Raw genomic sequence first — 19,133 nt, forward strand, 5'->3', positions numbered from 1 at the left:
AAGCAAAATAATATATTCTATAATGCACTTAGCATTGCACCCAAAATAATTTCTGCCCATTGCAACCAAGGCAGACTTTTACTTCAGCTCCATGTAATGCATCTCTGGGATTCTTAAGCTGCCAGGTGTTTTATATAACATTCTTATGGAAAAAAAAATATACTCTGTTCCTACAAAAATAGCAGGTCTCATCATATTAACACAGTCAAAGCAATCTCATATGCAAAAGAAATGAAAATAGCTACAGCAGGTTGATAAGGAGCAACCAGTATAGGAAACAAAAGAGGCCAACATAAGTGATGAATTTTGAATTTTGAATAAAATGAAAAGTTCTGATTAACTTAAAATTTACAGAGCCTGAATGCCTCATTGATTGCCAATGCTATCTGACAGCATGTGCAACAGTCTAACATAACTTATCGACACGAAAAAACATTTCCATATTACACAACATAGCCAGGTGGGCAAATGTCACTGCCAGAGAGGAAATGGTTAGTAAAAAAACAAAACAAAACAAAAGGAATCTATGTAATGGCTGAGGTTACAGCCTAAGAAAGCCACATGCAAAGGATTTCTCCTATAAATCTCCCCTCTTCCCCACAGGCTGGAGTTGTATACATGGGCCCACGCTCATTTACAGAGAGGCAGCATAGATCCATGAGAAAGTGGTTTTGTTCTAATCCAAAAATATAAACAAGCCTGAGTGTATAAATATAAGAGAGGTTAGATTTGCAGAACCAGAAATGTTTTATTATTGCATGTAAACCACTGAGATAGAGAACTCAGTTGTAGCCTTAACAAACTAAAAATACTCCTATCAAAATTCACTTGATATCTCAGCTTAAAAAAGTCCAAGCCTTTAGCAAATATAATTTAAATGAAAAAAATATTATTTGTTCAATCTAGTCCAAGCTTTGACATAAGGTTATTTTTTTAATTAATTGAATGAAAAACTAGTTCTCTTCCCCATCCAACTAAAGACCTCTCTTACATACAATTAGCACATGCCTCGACAAATTTAGCTCTCTTTTATTTTGAAGCTCAACATTTGACCTTTTTACACACTCAGTATTGCTTTTTACAAATTAACTTTATTTTTAGATTAAATAATTACAACACTTTTAGTTTTCTTTCAAGAAGAAGCTACCATCAAAAAGTAATTATGGGATACATTCTCCCCATTCATGTTTCACTATTAAAGGCATTGCTTGAACAATTAATAAACCATCTTTAGGAATACATTTGGCAAGGTAAGACTTTAAATTTAATAAGCGTAAATATAATTTTTTTCCTTATAGACTGAGTAGAAAAATTAGTCAATAACAAAAATTGCTAATTGTATTTTTTCCCTATTCCCAATGAAGATATTTTGATAATATATCTAGAACTTCTATTCTTTGAGTACTGGTGTTCTACTTATCAGGAGTCTGCAAACAGTATATATTTACCTTGTAGAGACACCAACTGTGAATATTGAGGACAAGAATATCTCTAACAAGGAAATAGTTAGATGCCCTACAAAGAGCCCTGACTAGAGAATTAAGTTACTTACAATGAATGAAATGCCTGGAACCACAACAAGGTTAGCATTTGCCAAAGTGTTGGTTCTTTTCTAAATGAAACAATTCATCATCAGACAGAATCTGAATTCACATGCTGATGGATTCTTCATCAGCCTATTATCAATTAACCTGAAGAAAACAAACAAAGGACTTTAACAGAGGAATAAATGAGTTACAATTCTTTTGAAAAACCTGAAAAATATTTGAGATAACAAAATTATTGTTCTAGCCTTCTCATTTAGTATTGCCAATGTAAATGACAAAAATAGTACCTGGGAATTACTTTGTCCTATCTGAATGGGGAAACAATTTAATTCTGAGCTGCAACATAAGTAACTTTGTAATCAGATGAAAACGTTTCTAACAGAGCCTCCACTCCCGTTAAAAACATCTGCAGAGTGTCACATTACCTGTGGCTTTCAAAACTTTACATCATCTGTCTCATGTATATCTTTGTTAAAATGCTGGTCCTAGTCTTTTATGACAGCTTTTCAAATATGTTTTCTCTCTCTCTTTACACAGGCTCATTTTCTATACTGGCCAACACTTTTTAACAATAACTACACACCATCCAGGGCAAATTAATAACTAATCAATGTTCCATCATTATATAGTTAGTTTTCCATTGGGTGGCTCCACTGGATTCAAGGTATGCTAAAACACTGTTTCTTGAAGGAAGAGTAAGAATAGAGGATTTTGAAACAGATCTAGCCAGCAGTAGATGTTCTAGCAGCATTATAAGAAATCTTAAAATCATTAAATGAAAGAGGCCAATCTTTTTTCTCTTGTAATTTTCCAGCAGTTGACTTTGCCTTTGTTCTCATGCAGCTCTGAACTGTGATTTGGCAGCATGAGATTGGCAAAGTGAAGGCATTTTTCAAACTGATACTAAATGATGGACAAAATGCCAACTGACTAGAGATTTAGCATTCATGACATGCAGAAAATCTACCACTGCTAAACGTAAGCAATAAATTATGATCCTCCTAATGCTTTTTGAGTTTTGGTCAAAAAGTGAAGAACAAATGAATTTATCCTCCCCTTTTTTTGGTTCCCCTACCACCTTGCCTGGCTCTGTTTCCTGGATTGCAGCAGTTCTGTAGAGGTACATGAGTTAGCAGTTTGTCTGAGCATGTCAGAAAGAACATGTTGTCTAAAGGGAATAAATAATGTACTGAAAGTACAAAAAAAAAGGGAGAAAACTACTTTCCTGTCACTGTAGAATGGTAAATTTAAAAAAAAAAAAGAAAAAAAATAGTTTTACTTGCAGCCTCAAAAATGCCAAGGCGTTCTGCAGCTCCCATTCATTTGAATAGAAATATATAAATGTAACAAGTCATGCCCTGTATATTTGCTAATACTAAAAACTTTCTTTTTGACCTTAAAATTACTATTAAATACTGAAACTGATTTCCATTCAAGAAAGCACTCATAGCTTAGTATCATTTTGTCCAGCTTAAATGCAGCCACAATCTCCATGCCCAGTGTGATCAATTGTCAGTTATGGTAAACAACTACCATCAGCAACATCTATATGAGAAACAATAAAGCATATACAGCGCTGGAAACTTCAGTGCATTTTTTTTCAGTGTGACCTAAAGATGATTTAACTATCTTAACAACTGCTTCCTAGCCATTTTCCCCAGCAGCACATTAATTTTCAAGTGTCGTGTTTATATACTTGACATTAGCATCCCGAAGTTCAGAATATTTTAACCCAGTCATAAAAAAAAAAACAGCTCTTGCCATCCTGGATCTAATTTCATGTCATAAATCTCTTCAAGCAGGAAATCCTCAGCAAGAACACCATTGATATGTTATCTTGTATCACCTCCATTGAAGGCTGTGATGCTGTCATCTTTTCCTCGCTATTCTGTGCTGCCAGTGATACATTTCTTCCACTTAGGGGAACCTCTATATCTGTGTGTCCATAATGCCTTGAGGTTATACACAACTGGAAACTGTTTTTTCCAATTACTTCTTTTACCTTGCCCTTTTGCAGGTATGAACTGTACAAAAAAAAGAATATGGGGACCAAGTGTCTAAGTCTGTGCTGTAGGCTGTGACTGTTCTGTCCCAAATGTGGGCCAGAGCAGTCTCAGTTAGTTTCTGCCACCCTCAATATCCATGCAATAAATTGCAGGTATATATGGTTCACTCTCAAACTAGTATTCCTTTCAAAATATTCTATGTCCATGCCCCATTTTCTGTAGAGGCCATCTGCACCCAGAGAAGGGAAAGAGCTTCAGAAAGCCATTTTACACCCTATAGGGCATTTTGCTCTGAATATGGCATAGGGAGGTCCTAATGAAACAAAGAAACCATCCAACAAATTTTTCTGAAGGATTTTGCAGGTTGTATATTTTGCAAGTGCATTTCCAACAGTTTATTTAATACACAATGGTTCTGAAGTGTATTACAAATATACAGAAATTTAAAACTAATGTGTTTAGCACTATTTTACCTACTGAATTTTAAAGGCAGGAAATCTTGAATTTCTTAATAAATATTTTAATAGATATATTCAGATGGCTAGAGAAATCCATTACTACAATTGGATAAAAATATAATTTCTCACAGAAAAATGTTTAAATACTTTTTCTTGTCCCTTGTTAATAGCATGGTATGGAAAGATGGATCAGAAATAGATCTAAAAAATCAAATGTTTTCTGTTTCTTCTTATGTTCAATACCTACAAATTTAGACATTTTAGAATTTTGTCCCCTTTATTCCCATTTCTTGCTCTCTGTTTTGCCACAGAACTTAAAGAGACTAATTAAGACCACAGCTTCACTTCCATTTTCCCTGTTCTTTTGACATCCAATGATTGAAATCTTTCAGAGCTCGAAAATGAAAAGGGATACTGTAAACCTGTAACTATTTTACTTTTTAAAAAAAAACTTCAAAATAATAAGGATGCATGATTTTGGTTTGTTTCAACCTCTAGGTTGAAACAAAAGAATATTTCAACAGAGAATCTTTTCATTGTAAAATCTTCCAAGTTAAAAGAATTGGCAAACAGTACTCATGTTCATAGTACTGAAGATTTTTAAGCTCTGATTCGAAAGTCCCTCAGCCACAAATCAGCAGAGTTTGGGAAAAAATATTAAAGAGTTCATGTTTGAACAGAATTTAAAGTCTATCTTCAGCAATGTGTGTTTGCCACAATAAGAAATAATATGCTGGACTAGGCAGACTTTTGTTCTAATACCATAGCAAGAGTTTGGCTCTTTTTTTGGAAGGGAAATTCTTTCCAGTTTACATTCAGAAATAAGAATCCTAATGGGGTAGACCTCAAACCTTATATAACATTGAGTGGAAAATTAGAAGAGACTTTGTAATGTAAAATACATTGTATTACCCACAAAAGACACTGAAATAGTTCAGCCTAGTGACATTAACTTTCCATGGCTAGCTGGTGATGACACGCATCATGCTTCACTATTACACTAAATCATTAAAGCTAACAAATTTTTAAGCATTCAAATTTAGCCAAATAAAGCTGAGGTCTTTTGATCTGGACTTTAATTTTATTGGAAAAAGAGTGCCAGAACAGACTACAATTATATGTTCTACATATAATTACAGAGGATCTTGTGATTCTTGGTTATGACATCACAAAAACAGAGAAGGAAAAAATTAAGAATGCATTCCTTAAAAACACTCAATTACCACATTAGTTCCCTTTTACCTTTTCATCTGTCACCACAGTGAACTGACAGATAGATATAGAACTTCCAAGGTATATAAAGATTGAACTCTAGTGAGAGGTTCTTGGACTGAAGTAATAGACAGAAATTGCACAAAATCTGTAAGTGTTCACAGCCATGAACTAATGGAATGAGATTTCCAAAGTTACAGGAAGCGGTCAGGAAAAAATAAAAGTTGCCTTTTGTACAGACAGATTCACATATACCCACTGGCCATTGTGATATTTGGGACTCTTTTCAGGAATGCAGAAATATAAGCATGTATTTGAGTCATACCTTCACCAATTCATTTAGCTGATTGTAGCACAGGGAACTTACTATGAATTCTGACACACTTTCTATAAAAAGGTACAGTAAACTACCACCAATTCAGTGTACTAAGGGCAGAATTCTATGGTGTAAGCAAGTTTATTTTTTATACTAAGCATGTATTTTTATTTCCTGAATGTCATCCAATCACCTCTACCCACCTTGAAGTACTACAACTAGCTCCCCTCTTCACTCAATTTAAGCCTGGTTTGAAAAAGAGGTATCTTCTGTAGCCTTTTTCCTTGGGCAAGTCTTTGCCTAAGCTTTTAAAATATATTTTAGTCTTTCCATGTAAGTCAGCATACATCTAGACTTCAAATCACTTTTACTGCTCCTTCCTTCCTCTTTCTTTATTTTTCTTTCTTTCTTTCTTTCTTTCTTTCTTTCTTTCTTTCTTTCTTTCTTTCTTTCTTTCTTTCTTTCTTTCTTTCTTTTTCTTTCTTTCTTTTTCTTTCTTTCTTTCTTTCTTTCTTTCTTTTTCTTTCTTTCTCTTTCTTTCTTTCTTTCTTTCTTTCTTTCTTTCTTTCTTTCTTTCTTTCTTTCTTTCTTTCTTTCTTTCTTTCTTTCTTTCTTTCTTTCTTTCTTTCTTTCTTTCTTTCTTTCTTTCTTTCTTTTTCTTTCTTCTCTATGTCTTGCCATTTTTTCCAGTCATAGGATGCCAGAATGGAATGCAGTATTTCAAGTGTAGTCATCTATGCTAAAGGGGAAGGAAGGTATCATCTTCCTCCTTTGTTGACAGAACATGCCATCTCCACAAAAAAATTACTGTATCCCTTGTTCCTCCCACCCTCTTCCAATCCCTAAGAATGCATTCCTTTTAAAACATTTCAGATGTAGTAACCCAGAAAGATGCCAAGTCTTTAGCTCAAGATGGAGAAGGATGGGAAGGCAAAGAAAAACAAAGAGTTCAATAGAAGAGGATTCTTTAAATCTACATGTGTCACAGTGGTCAAATGAAGGTAACAAATGATCAACAATCATAAAGGAAAAGAAGCAGGGGACTGATTCAACCAAGCTTTTTAATATTGTGTATTCAATCATACTTGTGAAGGAGAATCCTACCCAGGCAGAGAGGTTGCATTTTAAGTCTGCTTTGTCAGATCGTAAACAACGACACAATGTGTAAGACAGGGGAGAATCAAACCCCATATGTTCTCAAATCTGCTGAGCCTTTTATATGCCTTTTTTGGGTTGCTTTTTTTTTGTTGTTGTTCAATGGAGAATTCGTAAAATACAACTCTTCCCTACAAAGACTTCCAGTTTCAACAGATGAAAATGTTTTCATAAAAAGGCTTTCCATGGAAATATTCCCAACTTGCAGTCCTCTGTGGTTAGAGCTCCCACAACCCTGAGTGCTGGAGTCAGCCACCCTCACTTGCCAGGGAAACAAGGGCAAACCGGGAAACACCCCTGGCACCACGAGTGGCTTCAAAACCTTGGCACAGCACTGCCTGCGGAGTAAGGAACGAGTGGGACTGTCGAGAGAAGTGTGAGGAACACATTGGCCCAAATTCCCTGCAGATCTGGGTTTCTGCTTTTTGGAGACAAAGAAGAAAGCAGTATATTTCAGCTCTCCCCTACTTTCTCCACTACATCTCAGGGATGGCCCCAACCTATGCCATCTTTTAAGAGTCCTCTAGGAAAACTGGAACCCAGCACCTCAATACAACATGGTGCCTTCCTTACACACTGTAATGAAGAGAACATTGCCAGTTGGCTAAAAAACAGCATTTTGAATACAGCATCAGATGGGAGTGACTGTGCGTAGCAAGGCAGGTCATCATGTCCCAGAGCAATGATAATCCAACAAATAATCTGCTCAGCCAATTTCCCAGGTTTGCCTTTAGACATCTAGATTGACATCCCAAGAGGGCTGTCAATACACAAGGTAGAGAAGATTTCTAGCTGAAGCCTACTCATATTATCCACCCTGCATTGTGAATCAGAGTAATAAGGAGTAATCAGAAAGCATGTCATTCAAGAAGGGCTAAAAATCAGAAGGCTTATTTTGTAGAAGGAAGAATTTTACTCACTGTAGTGATTTACTCTAACTAGAATTTATTTGGAAAATAGCCTAGGTCTAAGAACTAAACTTGCATACTTAAAATTAGAAAAACAAAAAAGAAATTACCATTTTAAAATCCATATAGGAGTACATCAAAGATAGCCTAAAAGTAAGACATGCATTGTTCCTGAGCAAAGAAAGAATAAAAGCATGATTGAAAATTTAGCCTGACCTGTTTAAGCATGTTAAATTCTCAGTGAAATTGTGATGAACTTGTAAGCAGTTCTTCAGTTTGTATCATGTTGCAGATACCCCACATGTCAGAACATGCTGAGCTGAAGTACGGGCAGAGGGATAAATACACAGTGCTTATCTGGAATACAGCATCTGGAATACAGAAAGTCCTCTTCCCCAATTTTTCCTAGTACATTCCTGACTCCAGGTCTGGTAGCTGGTTTTGCTGGAAGAAGTCATCATTGCTTCTTTCTCATTTGAGTAAAAGGTTTTAACAATAAAACGCTACTGGAAAACCTGGGGAGCAGCTAAAGAGTCCGTCTTCAGTTTCAGCAGTTTTCAGCATTGCTTACATTCAGATGGGAGCACTTTGCCTCCTGTGGTCCCTTCTATTCCCAGCTAAGCATGCAGGAGTCTCCGGAAATCAAAAAGTGCACTGACACCAAATTAACATATTTAAAGACCCACAAAAAAAGGTTACTTTCAGCTAAAATGATTTTTTCTGTTAGTTCTGGCAAACTTTGTATTTTATATTAAAAATTAACATTCTCTGTATTAACTTTCATTTTTTTAATATTAAAAAAATGGAAAGCATACGAGAAAATGCAAATATAGATTCCTTGAAGATTGCCTTCTGTACAGCTGCAATCAAAAACTATCACATGTATTTAAGTGCACCTAAAAAGAAAACTGAAGTCTGCATGTTTATGGTTGTGAACATGTGAATGCTAAATAAAATTCAAACAAGAATTCAAGGCAACATTTGGTTGCCTAAGTAGTTTTATGACACAATCCTAAGGATTCTGATGGTGTTTGTTCAAAGGAAGCCAAGCCTCAAGGGAAACAGGGGTCCCTTGGAGGACCTGCTGGATCTCGCTATGTGAGGAAACAGACGGAACCTGCAGCCTGTTCTTCCACTTTTGTGGGAAGATATTTTCGGTAGAAGAAAATAATTCTGGTCTCTGTACAGTTGCTCACTTGGTTTATTATCTTTAGCACATTATAAATACCCTTCCAAGGTCTCTTCCTATGAAGTGCTGAGTATCTTCATGCAATGTTGAGGCAATGTAGAAACATTTCACAGACCAAACAAAAATCTCCCCATTGATAAAGAAAATGAAATAAAAAAAATATGACCACTATTGCAGGGAGCCCTACCCCAAGTTACTCCAACTCCTTGGACATCAGCTGCAGTCAGGGCACTCAAAAAGGGTATCCAGCATTGTTTAGTATCTGTCCAAGGGGGCATTGAGAAGATTACTTAGGATGGGATCCATCTCAATTAACTTATTTAACAGCCTTAAATGTCAGTATCTAAAATAATCTTTCAGATTTTCATAAGGACAGTGGAGTGACATGAGCATCTACAAATGATACTTTATTCCTTTCTCAGCTGAGAGCCTTAAATGGGGAATTGCAACACCAAAATGGTCAAATAATGCAGTTATCAGAGGTTGTCCCCATGACTCTCTGCAGCCCCTTAGGTGGGTTTTCACTTTGCCAAAGGTGAATTACTGGAGTACTGATTTCCAAAGCGAGCAGATCTCATCACTGTCACATGAAGCAAGGTTTAACTTTCTGGAGAAGGATGGTCAGAAGTTTCCTTCACGATTCCAGATGGCCAGCACGTCATCCAGCCTCAGCCTGGAGCAGCAGACTGAAGCATTGTCTCAACCCTCACACTGTTTAACATGAGCTTCTCAGTCAACCCCTGGAAATACCAGCCACAGGAACAGTTTCCTAATGGTGAATTATTTTCCAGATTGTGCCCTTTAGCCAAGACAATCTATTTTTAAATCCTATACTTCAACTCATGCAGAAGTTTTGCATAACCTTTATGCAAAAAAAGCTATGAGATGAGTTTCCATGGGCTGTGCAATGCAAATTCACAAATCAATCAATCATAATAGCCAAAACTGACCTGAAAACACATCAAGGTTGGTTTTATTTATTTTATTTTCCTAGTATATATTACAAACACATACAGGAAATCCAGTTGGTATAGATTAATTCATCAGAAAGTACCATATTTTTTTTCAGAGTATGCCTCTAGGAAAAGTTGTTTTATTTAAACAAGAAGAAAAGAAAACAGATTACCAGTGGTTTTCTTCCTCTTGCAAGCTTAATCAGGTTTAGCAGGTAGTATTTGCTACTGGAATAATAGGAAAGAATAGGAAAATACTTGGTATCTATTATTTGCATTACTGCAGCACATTCAAGCACCTGTCAGCGAGCACTCCACAGAGATGGAAAGAAACCATGTCCCCTGCCCAAAGAGCTAATCTGTTGTGAAGGACCAGAGGCACAGTCCCACCTAGAAAATCAGGAAGAGCCTGAACTGCTAGGAAAACTATGGTCAGGACAGTGAGCAGATCAGTGTAATTGCTCTTAATTGTATTATTTAATTCAAAATGACATTGTATCTAAACATTTTTATGAAAGGTGGTTATGGTTAGGCTGATTTAGTATTTTTTTGTATGATTTATTTTTGATAATATATTCAGTTACTTATTTTTAAAGGCCATCTCCTTTTGGAAACTATTTCTTGGTTGCTGAATTTTACTGTTGTCCAGTTGGACAATTCGGGAATGGGGGTGTTTCTTTGACTTTTTCAAAGAATTTTGATAGATTAGGGGAACAAGTCTTTCTCTTACAAAATGCAGGATATCTTTACCTATCTATTTTTCTGAGCACTATACTAAGAGGCATGTCAACAACCTCTCAACCAACTAAAATCTCCTGCAGTGTAGTGCCACTGCTATTCTAACTCAACATCAAAGTAGTAACTTCCCAAAGTTCTGGAACTGCTTGTGAGTCCTAGATTTCATTTGTATCACTATTACTTCAGCCACTGCATATTTTCTTTTCTCCATAATCTTCATGTCAAGAGCATGCTGCTCTATCAGGTGGACAGCCCTTGCCTGTCACCCCAGCCTCAGACTGCTGCACTGTAACACCACTGCCAGGTTAGAGAGAGAACAATCCTACAGAAACTGGTGTTTTGATTCATTACTCTCCAGATTCTGGGGCTGATTTTATCAAGACTTCATGCTGGATTCATCTCTTCATTTCCCCTACGGCTTTTGGCAGCTCTGAGATTCCTGCTGACTCTACCAAAAAAAGGAACATAGTTTATCAGGAAAGCAGAAGGAGTGTAACTCTGACATACGGGGAGAAGGAAATCTCGTGTAGGCAGTCAACAGAAGGATAAGGAAAGCCCAAAGGAGTCATCGCCTCAAAACTTTCTGTTTCACATTGCTGAAACCGGTTATTTGTATACACTGGTGGATCTTTTGTGTTAATTAGGTGTTATTTAATGATCTGAATCACTTTCTAGGGACCAGTGGCCAAATACAGCCCACACGGCAGCTCACACCATTCACGACTTCCTCAAATACCCCCACTGCAGGGTAAGGTAAGGGAGTTACTAGGTTGCAAACCAGACTTTGTTACACCCGGGCTGTTCAGCCCTGCCAGGACGCTTGTGGGACAGCCACAGCGACTGAAGCTGGTAAACATTTTACACGCAGACAGGTACTCACAGGCTTTTCCTCACCGTAATAAAGTTTAAATCTCAATCTTGAACTGTCGATTTGCGGGTTCATTTCTTTTCTTAAAAATCACTATAATTATATATTTTAGGACCTCTAAAATTCCCGGTGGATTTAAGTGTAGTTTTGGTGTTATTTTGATTTGGGATTTTTTTTTTTTTTCCCTTTAGCTTTGGAGCTCACTCGGTGGATTTGGTGGCTGCTGTTGTTCCCTCCTCTCCCGAAACACGATCCCTGAGTAAGCGGGCGGGGGCAGTGGCCGCCAGCAGCCGGCACGGCACCCCGGCGCTCGAAACCCGCCGGGATTCCCCATCCTGCCGCCGGCCTGAGCGCGCCCATCGTGGAAACCGCGGGGAGCGGCGCCCAGCACCCGCGGCGGGACAGGCACAAGTACGGCGCTGCGAGGCGGGGAGCGGAGCGCGGGGCTCTCCCTTCGAGAGGCGGGCGGGACCCGCTCCGCGCCCAGCGAGCCGAGCTGAAGCCCCTCATGGCACGGCTCCACATGGCGCGGCCCCGCTCGGCGGCAAGCTGAGTCTCCGGCAGCACCACCTGGGCCGGGGGACGGGACGCCGAGCGGATCCTCCCGCGGGCTCCCGGGCGAGGCAGCCCGGCAGCGGCGGCCGAGCGGGAGCGGGGGCGGCGGGCGGGAGCCGGGCGGGGCGCGGGCGGCGGCTCCCCCTGGCCGGGCGGCGCTTGGTTTCTCCTGCCAGCGGAGGCAGGGCCAGGCGCGGCGAGGGTGGGCGCGGAGTTGGCGGCGGGGCTGGGGGCAGTCGGCGGCGAGCGGCGGCGGCGGAGTTTGTTCCGTACGCGGGGCGGGAGGTGAGGGACGGGGTCCGGGACCGGGCTCGGCTCCGCTGCGCTCCGCGGTGGGCTTTGGGGGCGGGAGTATGTAGCGGCCGCGGCGCGGAGAGGAGGGGAAGAGCCCCGGGGGCAGGGACGGCAGGTGGGGAGCCGCGGGACACGGTGGGCGGTGGCGGGTCAGACCCTCCTCTTCCCCTCCGTGCTGCGCCGGTGGAGTCGACGGCCGGGTGGGAAGGTGGCGGCGTGAGCTGGAAGTGGGCGAAAACTTGTTCCTCCGCGTGTTCTCCCGCTCTGCCGCGGGGCCGGGGCCGCCCGGGAGAGCCGTATATCCGGGGCGAGGGACGAGACGCGGGCCGAAGGAGGGCGGGTGGGCGCGGGCAAGAGGAGCCGTGCCGCCCCGCCGCTGCCGTCTCCCTTTCCTCCCCTGCCGCAGGTCTCGCTGCGGGAAGCGGAGCGGAGCCAGCCCCCGAGAGGAAACGCCTGCCCCCGAAGAAAGGGCTGCCCGGAGCCGGCCCCCGCCTCGCCGCGCTGCCCGGAGCCGGAGGCGCCCGGAGGGAAAAGTTGCGTGCGGGGCCGGGCCGGGCGCGATGCCGGGGCGCGGCGCGCTCTGCCTGGGGCTGCTGCTGCCCGTCCTGCTGGGCTGCGGCTCGGCGCAGCCCGGCGGCTGCCCGGCCCTCTGCGAGTGCTCGGAGCCGGCCAGGACGGTGAAGTGCGTGAACAGGAACCTGACGGCGGTGCCCCCCAACCTGCCGCCCTACGTGCGCAGCCTCTTCATCACCGGCAACCTCCTGACCGACCTGCCCGCCGGCGCCTTCCCCGCCCAGCGCCTGCCCGACCTCGCTTCTCTCAACCTCAGTGGCAACCACCTGCGGACCGTGGAGGCCGGCTCCCTCGCCCTGCCCGCCCTGCGGCAGCTGGACCTCAGCGGCAACGCGCTGGTCTCCTTCAGCCCGCAGGCCTTCGGCGAGGGCGGCAGCCCGCTGGAGGAGCTGGCCCTCCGCGGGGCCCTGCGCGACCACGGCGTCCTGCTCAGCCTGGCCGCCCTGCTGCAGTCCGGGGCCCTGCGCAACCTCAGCCGCCTGGAGCTGGCCGACAACGGGCTGCTGCTGCTGCCCGCCGGCATGTTCACTGCCCTGCCGGCCCTGCGGCAGCTGGACCTCAGCAATAACTCCCTGGTGGGCCTGCGAAATGTCTCTTTCCAGGGACTGGGCCAGCTGCAGAGCCTCAACCTCAGCAATAACTCCCTGGGCGTGCTGTGGAACAGCACCCTGGCCCAGTTCCGCAGCCTGCCCGCGCTCCGGCACATCGACCTGCGCCACAACACCTGGGTCTGTGACTGTGCCATCGAGGACCTGCTGGCCTGGCTTAAAGAGGGCGACCAGGTGGAGGGCAAAGAAGCCCTGACCTGTGCCTCCCCTGACAAGATGTTGGGCAAAGCCCTGCTGAAGATCAATGGCTCGGACCTGAACTGCTCCGTGCCCATAGACCTGCCTTCCCAGCTACAGACTTCATACGTCTTCCTGGGGATAGTCTTGGCTCTCATTGGGGCCATATTCCTCCTGGTTTTGTACTTGAACCGAAAAGGAATCAAAAAGTGGATGCACAACATCAGAGATGCCTGTAGGGATCACATGGAGGGCTACCACTACAGATACGAGATCAATGCAGACCCCAGGTTAACAAACCTCAGCTCCAACTCGGATGTCTGACAAAATGCCCTGGAGGCAGGGCAGTGCAAAGTACCTATGCATGAAAAGTAGACTTATGCTTTACCCTTGTGCTTGCTTCCATCTCCCCTGAAAAGTCTCAGATATGCTTGTAACTTGAGGGGGATATGCCTCCCTGTGATGTCAAGTTAATTTTTGTTTTGAGACACTGGACTGCTGAGCATGGCGTTCAGCTGTGTGTAGGAAACAAGCTGCTACTTATTTTCCTCCTTACCTGTCTGCATTTGTGGGAAATTTTTTTTCAAGATGTCAAAAGGAAAAAAAGGATTCTCTCTGATGATCCAAAGTCACAAGAGTTTATAAAACGTTTACTGATGCAGACGCCATTCAACAAAAGCTGCCTCAACTTTTTGGGAAAAAAAAATGTTACTGTTCCTCTGTGCCAGTTTTGATCTTGTATATCTGAATTGAGATGCGATGATTACATTTCATAGACTATCTTGAGATTTTAAAAACCAAACAAACTCCTTTTAACAGCTCTTCAGAAGGAAATCAAATAGCAAGCATGCACAAATACTGTATAGTTTTACATGTTAGGAAATTTATGATCTCAGTAAGTCTCTTACTATTTTGTAGTTATTTTTGATTGCAGTTTACGTGACTTGACAGAATTTTTTTATACAAACTGCATCTAAACTCCATCTAAACTCAGTCTGAACTGTTAAATTCAATAAACAGTCTTACAAGAACTGTTGTGTTTGCTGTTCAATGAGAAAAGTATGGACATCTAAGAATGTGAATAGTGCTATAGTCTCTGAAGTAATAGCCCTGCAGTAGTAATATGAATAAAAGTTTATACAAATGTGTAGCTTAGAGCCATAAATGTTTGACAATTTTGTGATATATGCTAGGAGAATTACACTGAGCTTAATTACTCTGAGAATTAAACTACAGGAGCAGTTTCACTTGGCACAAACCCCTCAGACTGCTCTCTGAAAGCACCTGCATAATGTCAAGACAGATGCTAGGGTCCACCTTCCTGGGAAGGTAAAAGCTAATAGAATTTTCGTAAGGTCTTCTCTACCAAATTTTTAAAAAGCCAAAAAAAAAAACCAAAACCAACCAAATTAAATTGTGGGGTACGTAAGCTAAAGAAAATTTACCTGAATGGAATGGCTTATTATAAAAAAACATACTTATGTGTCCTGAAGTAAATTAAATGCAGCTCAATCATGCGGTCAGGAAGCTTTAGGCTTGTGCATCACTACAGCATTTATTAGATTGCTGTTTCCTTTTTAAGGTCTTGGTCCTTGTGAAGTTCTGTAGCGATCTACGTCCAGTAACTTGATGGAACTTTACATTTATCTTAATGCATTTAACAGGTGCACTTCAGTATGGTATGTTGCTTGCTACTTGCTTGGGAATGCATTTTCTTGTAAATAGATAAAGCATGCAAAAGAACCCTTCAGAATGCCTAATTTAAGATGCAACTCTGACCACATATAGAAAGGTTAGCAAGAACCTTGCACTGGCTGCCAATAATTAGTGCACTTTTTCTAATATATTTATGGTTTCTTAATGAAAAAAAATACACCAGCTGTAAAAGTGTGATGTGACTTGATATATATCAGTTTATTGTGGAGCTTTTTCCATGGTCACTGTTACTTGAAGCTCTTGAGCATCTCTCAAATTTTACGAATTGCTGGCTAATTCCTTTTGCTTTCCAAAGTGACAATTTTCTCATAGATGTATACATTTGTTAAGAGCTCAAATATGAAATAGTCTTTAAAGTATCGGAAGAAATATAATCTATTTTGGGCATCAGTATTATTCAAAAGTGTTTCTCATCTTGCGACTTCATACAAAGCAAGTAGCACAATTTGCTTTTGATTAATCTTCTACTGCTTTAAATTGGATTTGTTTAACAGCAGTGATTTTTTTTATGTACTTATGTGTATTTACCCTTAAAAATAAAAAAAAGAATGGATATTAAGTACAACTATTATTTTGTAAATCAGTATGTTTTGCAATTAATGTGGAATAAGTGATAGCATATTTTCCTGCTGTAATTTCAATGTATGAGCAATATCTGTTTAACACCATATTAATTAAATTTGTCAATTCTTACAAAGCAGGCTGCCCATCTGAATATTAGCTGCCCATATTTTAAGGATAGTGTGAAAACCCCCGTGTGAAGAGCTATTACTGTTGCCACTATGCAAACCCTCCATACTTGGTATACATCAGATAGCTTATGTAAGAAGCTTGAATTTACAGTAGCTACGCAGTGTGCTTTGTTGTATCAGTTATTCTGGAGATTATCAACTTACACTTACCTGTACAGTGCCAAAAGGACTAGAGCATCATCCTTGCTTAAGATGCTCCTGTAATATAATAGATAAAATACGTGCAAACCAAGCCATTTCTTGGGCAATTTCCTGAGTTTTGTTAACAGATACTTTAAAGTAACTACAGTAAAAGCAATTATCCATGATGTGTTAATGTAACAGCGGTGCATTTGCAGAGCTGTGTAAGGACAGGCTACGACTTTAATTGCAGCCTCTCACCAATGGAGCAAGTATTTGTATAGTGGGCAAGTGTAGCTGTTGTTACTGTTACTACACACATATTCTAAAGATTATTATTACTATTATTTTTGTATCTTAGTCAATGTAATAGAAATTTATTATAGATCTGGTGACAGCTACTTTAAAATAATTTTTGTCATTTGCTTACCTGTATATTTATTAGGATGTAACATTTAGCATGTGTCAGTGTTGTGTTGGATGATGTTCCTCTACGGTGTTTGACCAACAGTGAATGCTTTGGTGTTTTGTACAATGCATTATTTGATCTTAAATTCCCTTCCATAAACAGTGCTTGAAATTTGTTTTGCTTTTCTTTTACAAAATAATTAACAGTGGTACTCACTGATGACACATAAAAGTAGTTCCCACACTACTTCAGAATGTGGTTAAAAACTGAACACACAAAAGATAATTAGTTTCAACGTTCTTCTGAAGCACATTTTATAATCCTACTCTGCTTTGACACCTGAGATTTTAGTTGACTACTTCCAATTGACTATTTCCAGAGCAGCTTATTAATTCATTCTTCAATAAAACACATGTAGTTCTAAATACCTCTAAAATGTGTTTTGTATACATAAATCCCCTAAGTTCCGTGTGACATAGTTGTCACTGAAAAACATCCAGACTATAAAGTAGTGGGTAAATCTTCATGAAAGGCTGCACAGCTAAGAAGCAGAAAGGATCATTTTTTCCAAGCTTTATCTGCTTTGTTAAAGCTAGTTTTAGTTGTAACAATCTTATAATTTTCTTAGGAAAATAGCACAAAGAATTGACATCGTTTTAATATATTTTATTAAAACACTTGGGATAAGTGATGTTGCCAGATAAAAAAATTCCCCAAATCCTCCTTTAACCAAGGTAGCTTTAAATTAGATAATTTTTATTTCATCAGATAATTTTTATTTTGCCAAGCCATAATATTACCACTAATTCTGACATGCAGAAAGTGGTTTGAAGTTTTGCAACAACTGCTTTAAATCTTTTCACTCAGAGTAATTTACTTTTTAAGCACTGGTGACAGTCCCCTGTGACATGGCAGCAAGCAGAGCAGTCTGTTCAGACCTGCATTCTGTTGTTGACTGAGATGTCACTGAAAACAGGCATGGCAAATTATTCAAAATATGACTGCACTAGGATCCCAACTCTCATTATTCTTCTAGCATTTTCCCTGTGGTATACTCCAGTCTTTCTGCATCTGCATAATTTCTTTTTTGCCTCATTTTCTCAAGAAATCCATTAAAAAGAGTATCATGAATCTGCACAGGTAGAGAAATCAGTCTGACTGCACCAATATTTTGAGGTTTAGCATCTTTATTTCTCTTTAAGCCTTAATGGGGAAAAGAGCCTTTGTCAAAGTGGACAGAATGAAAATTTGATACGCACTTTTTCTTTCTCTTTAGCAGCTGAATGTTCAAGAAGAACCATTCATTCTCAGCATATGATGAAGGAAAATAGCATTTGGTAAGAAAAATGTTTTGGTTTCAAGCTTCCAAATGACATTTATAGTCTATGAGAGAAAGTGGAAAGGAGAAGCTTGTAAAGGAAACAGAGGTATCTCTTTGTAATTGGAAGTCACAATGCAATAGGATAGAAGCAATTCCTGATTGAATCTGTCCATTACATTCTGGTCATTTTTATAGGTTCAGCTCAAATTTCTTCCTGTTGCTATAAATAGAAACATTTTGTTAACAAGTGGCGTCCCATCTTACAATATTTGCAGTGCAGGTGTTTCCACTGTAGTTTCTTGTGGAATATAATAGAAGATTGAATTTAATTCAGTGCCTGCTGATTTAATAATGACCAGATCAGGCTCATAACTTAATAATCCTCTTTTTTTTTTTTTTTTTTTTTGTTTTTGTTTTTGTTTTTGCAAATATGCTGCTTACAAGGGGAAAAGACCTTGACTTGAAATCAAACAATAAAAGCCCAATATAAAAAAACAGGGGAGATAGGAAGCAGAACATTTGGAGAGTGCAGCATTTATCAGATACTTCACTCAGAAAAGAGACAAACCACGTGGGAGCTGAGAGTCCTTTGGTGATACAGAAGTAAGTGTACTCTGTTAGCTTCCCAAGTCAATACAGCAGTAGCAGAAAAGTGATGCTTTATACCAACACAATAAACCTAACAGCACTTCTCTCCCACATTGAAAAAAACCCTACCAAGCCTTTAGAAGGAAGAATACAGGTTTGCAGTATAAGTGTGTCCTTAAAAAGGACTTTCACTTTCTCAACTGTGTTACAATTTATGTGTTGTCACATCCTTGGAAAACCTTGCTCTGCCAGAAGTCATCTGTTGCGTAGGCAAAGCTTGAAATCAGTCTTTGCATTCCCAATGTTAGCCTAAATAGAAAAAGCAAACTATTAAGGAAATTAAACCAGTACTTTAGACAGCATATCTGTGGTATAGTTAATAATTTAATATTTGCGATTACTTACATTTTTCAAAGTATTCACTAGATAGCTTTTCCTATCTGATGGTAGACTAGCAGAAAAACAGATTTATGTTTCTAGTAATTATGCATGAAAGCATCTGAATAAATTAGCAATATTTCACTACATACGGTGATGAAAATGCTAGAAATCTTGTGTTCTAGAATATTTCACTGTTCTAGAAATGTTAGATGTGCACAAAACAGCTGTAACTTTCTGATTGAAGTTTGGTTTCCTAATTAAAAAATATTCCTGAGGAAAACTCCAATAA

The 19,133-nt window shown here is 40.2% G+C and overlaps 1 protein-coding gene across 2 annotated transcripts; it reads left to right on the forward strand.

Annotated features, from left to right (window-relative positions):
- The first annotated feature begins 11,642 nt into the window (after positions 1–11,642).
- Positions 11,643–16,729, forward strand: TPBG (trophoblast glycoprotein). 2 transcript variants are annotated; one of them, XM_038133807.1, is made up of 2 exons: positions 11,643–11,761; positions 12,606–16,729. In XM_038133807.1, exon 2 carries the CDS (start codon positions 12,760–12,762, stop codon positions 13,879–13,881), a length of 1,122 nt encoding a protein of 373 aa, XP_037989735.1. In that variant the 5' UTR covers positions 11,643–11,761; positions 12,606–12,759; the 3' UTR covers positions 13,882–16,729. The 2 variants fall into 2 exon arrangements, with proteins under 2 accessions (XP_037989735.1, XP_037989734.1); XM_038133806.1 differs by lacking the exon at positions 11,643–11,761 and adding an exon at positions 12,051–12,190.
- The last annotated feature ends 2,404 nt before the right edge of the window (positions 16,730–19,133 follow it).

The sequence above is a fragment of the Motacilla alba genome, chromosome 3 (assembly GCF_015832195.1).
Source record: "Motacilla alba alba isolate MOTALB_02 chromosome 3, Motacilla_alba_V1.0_pri, whole genome shotgun sequence".
In the NCBI taxonomy this organism is placed as follows: Eukaryota; Metazoa; Chordata; class Aves; order Passeriformes; family Motacillidae; genus Motacilla; species Motacilla alba.

What these genes read in the sequence shown, in the direction of transcription:
- TPBG (XM_038133807.1), top strand. Translation starts at nt 12,760, where the DNA reads ATGCCGGGGCGCGGCGCGCTCTGCCTGGGGCTGCTGCTGCCCGTCCTG.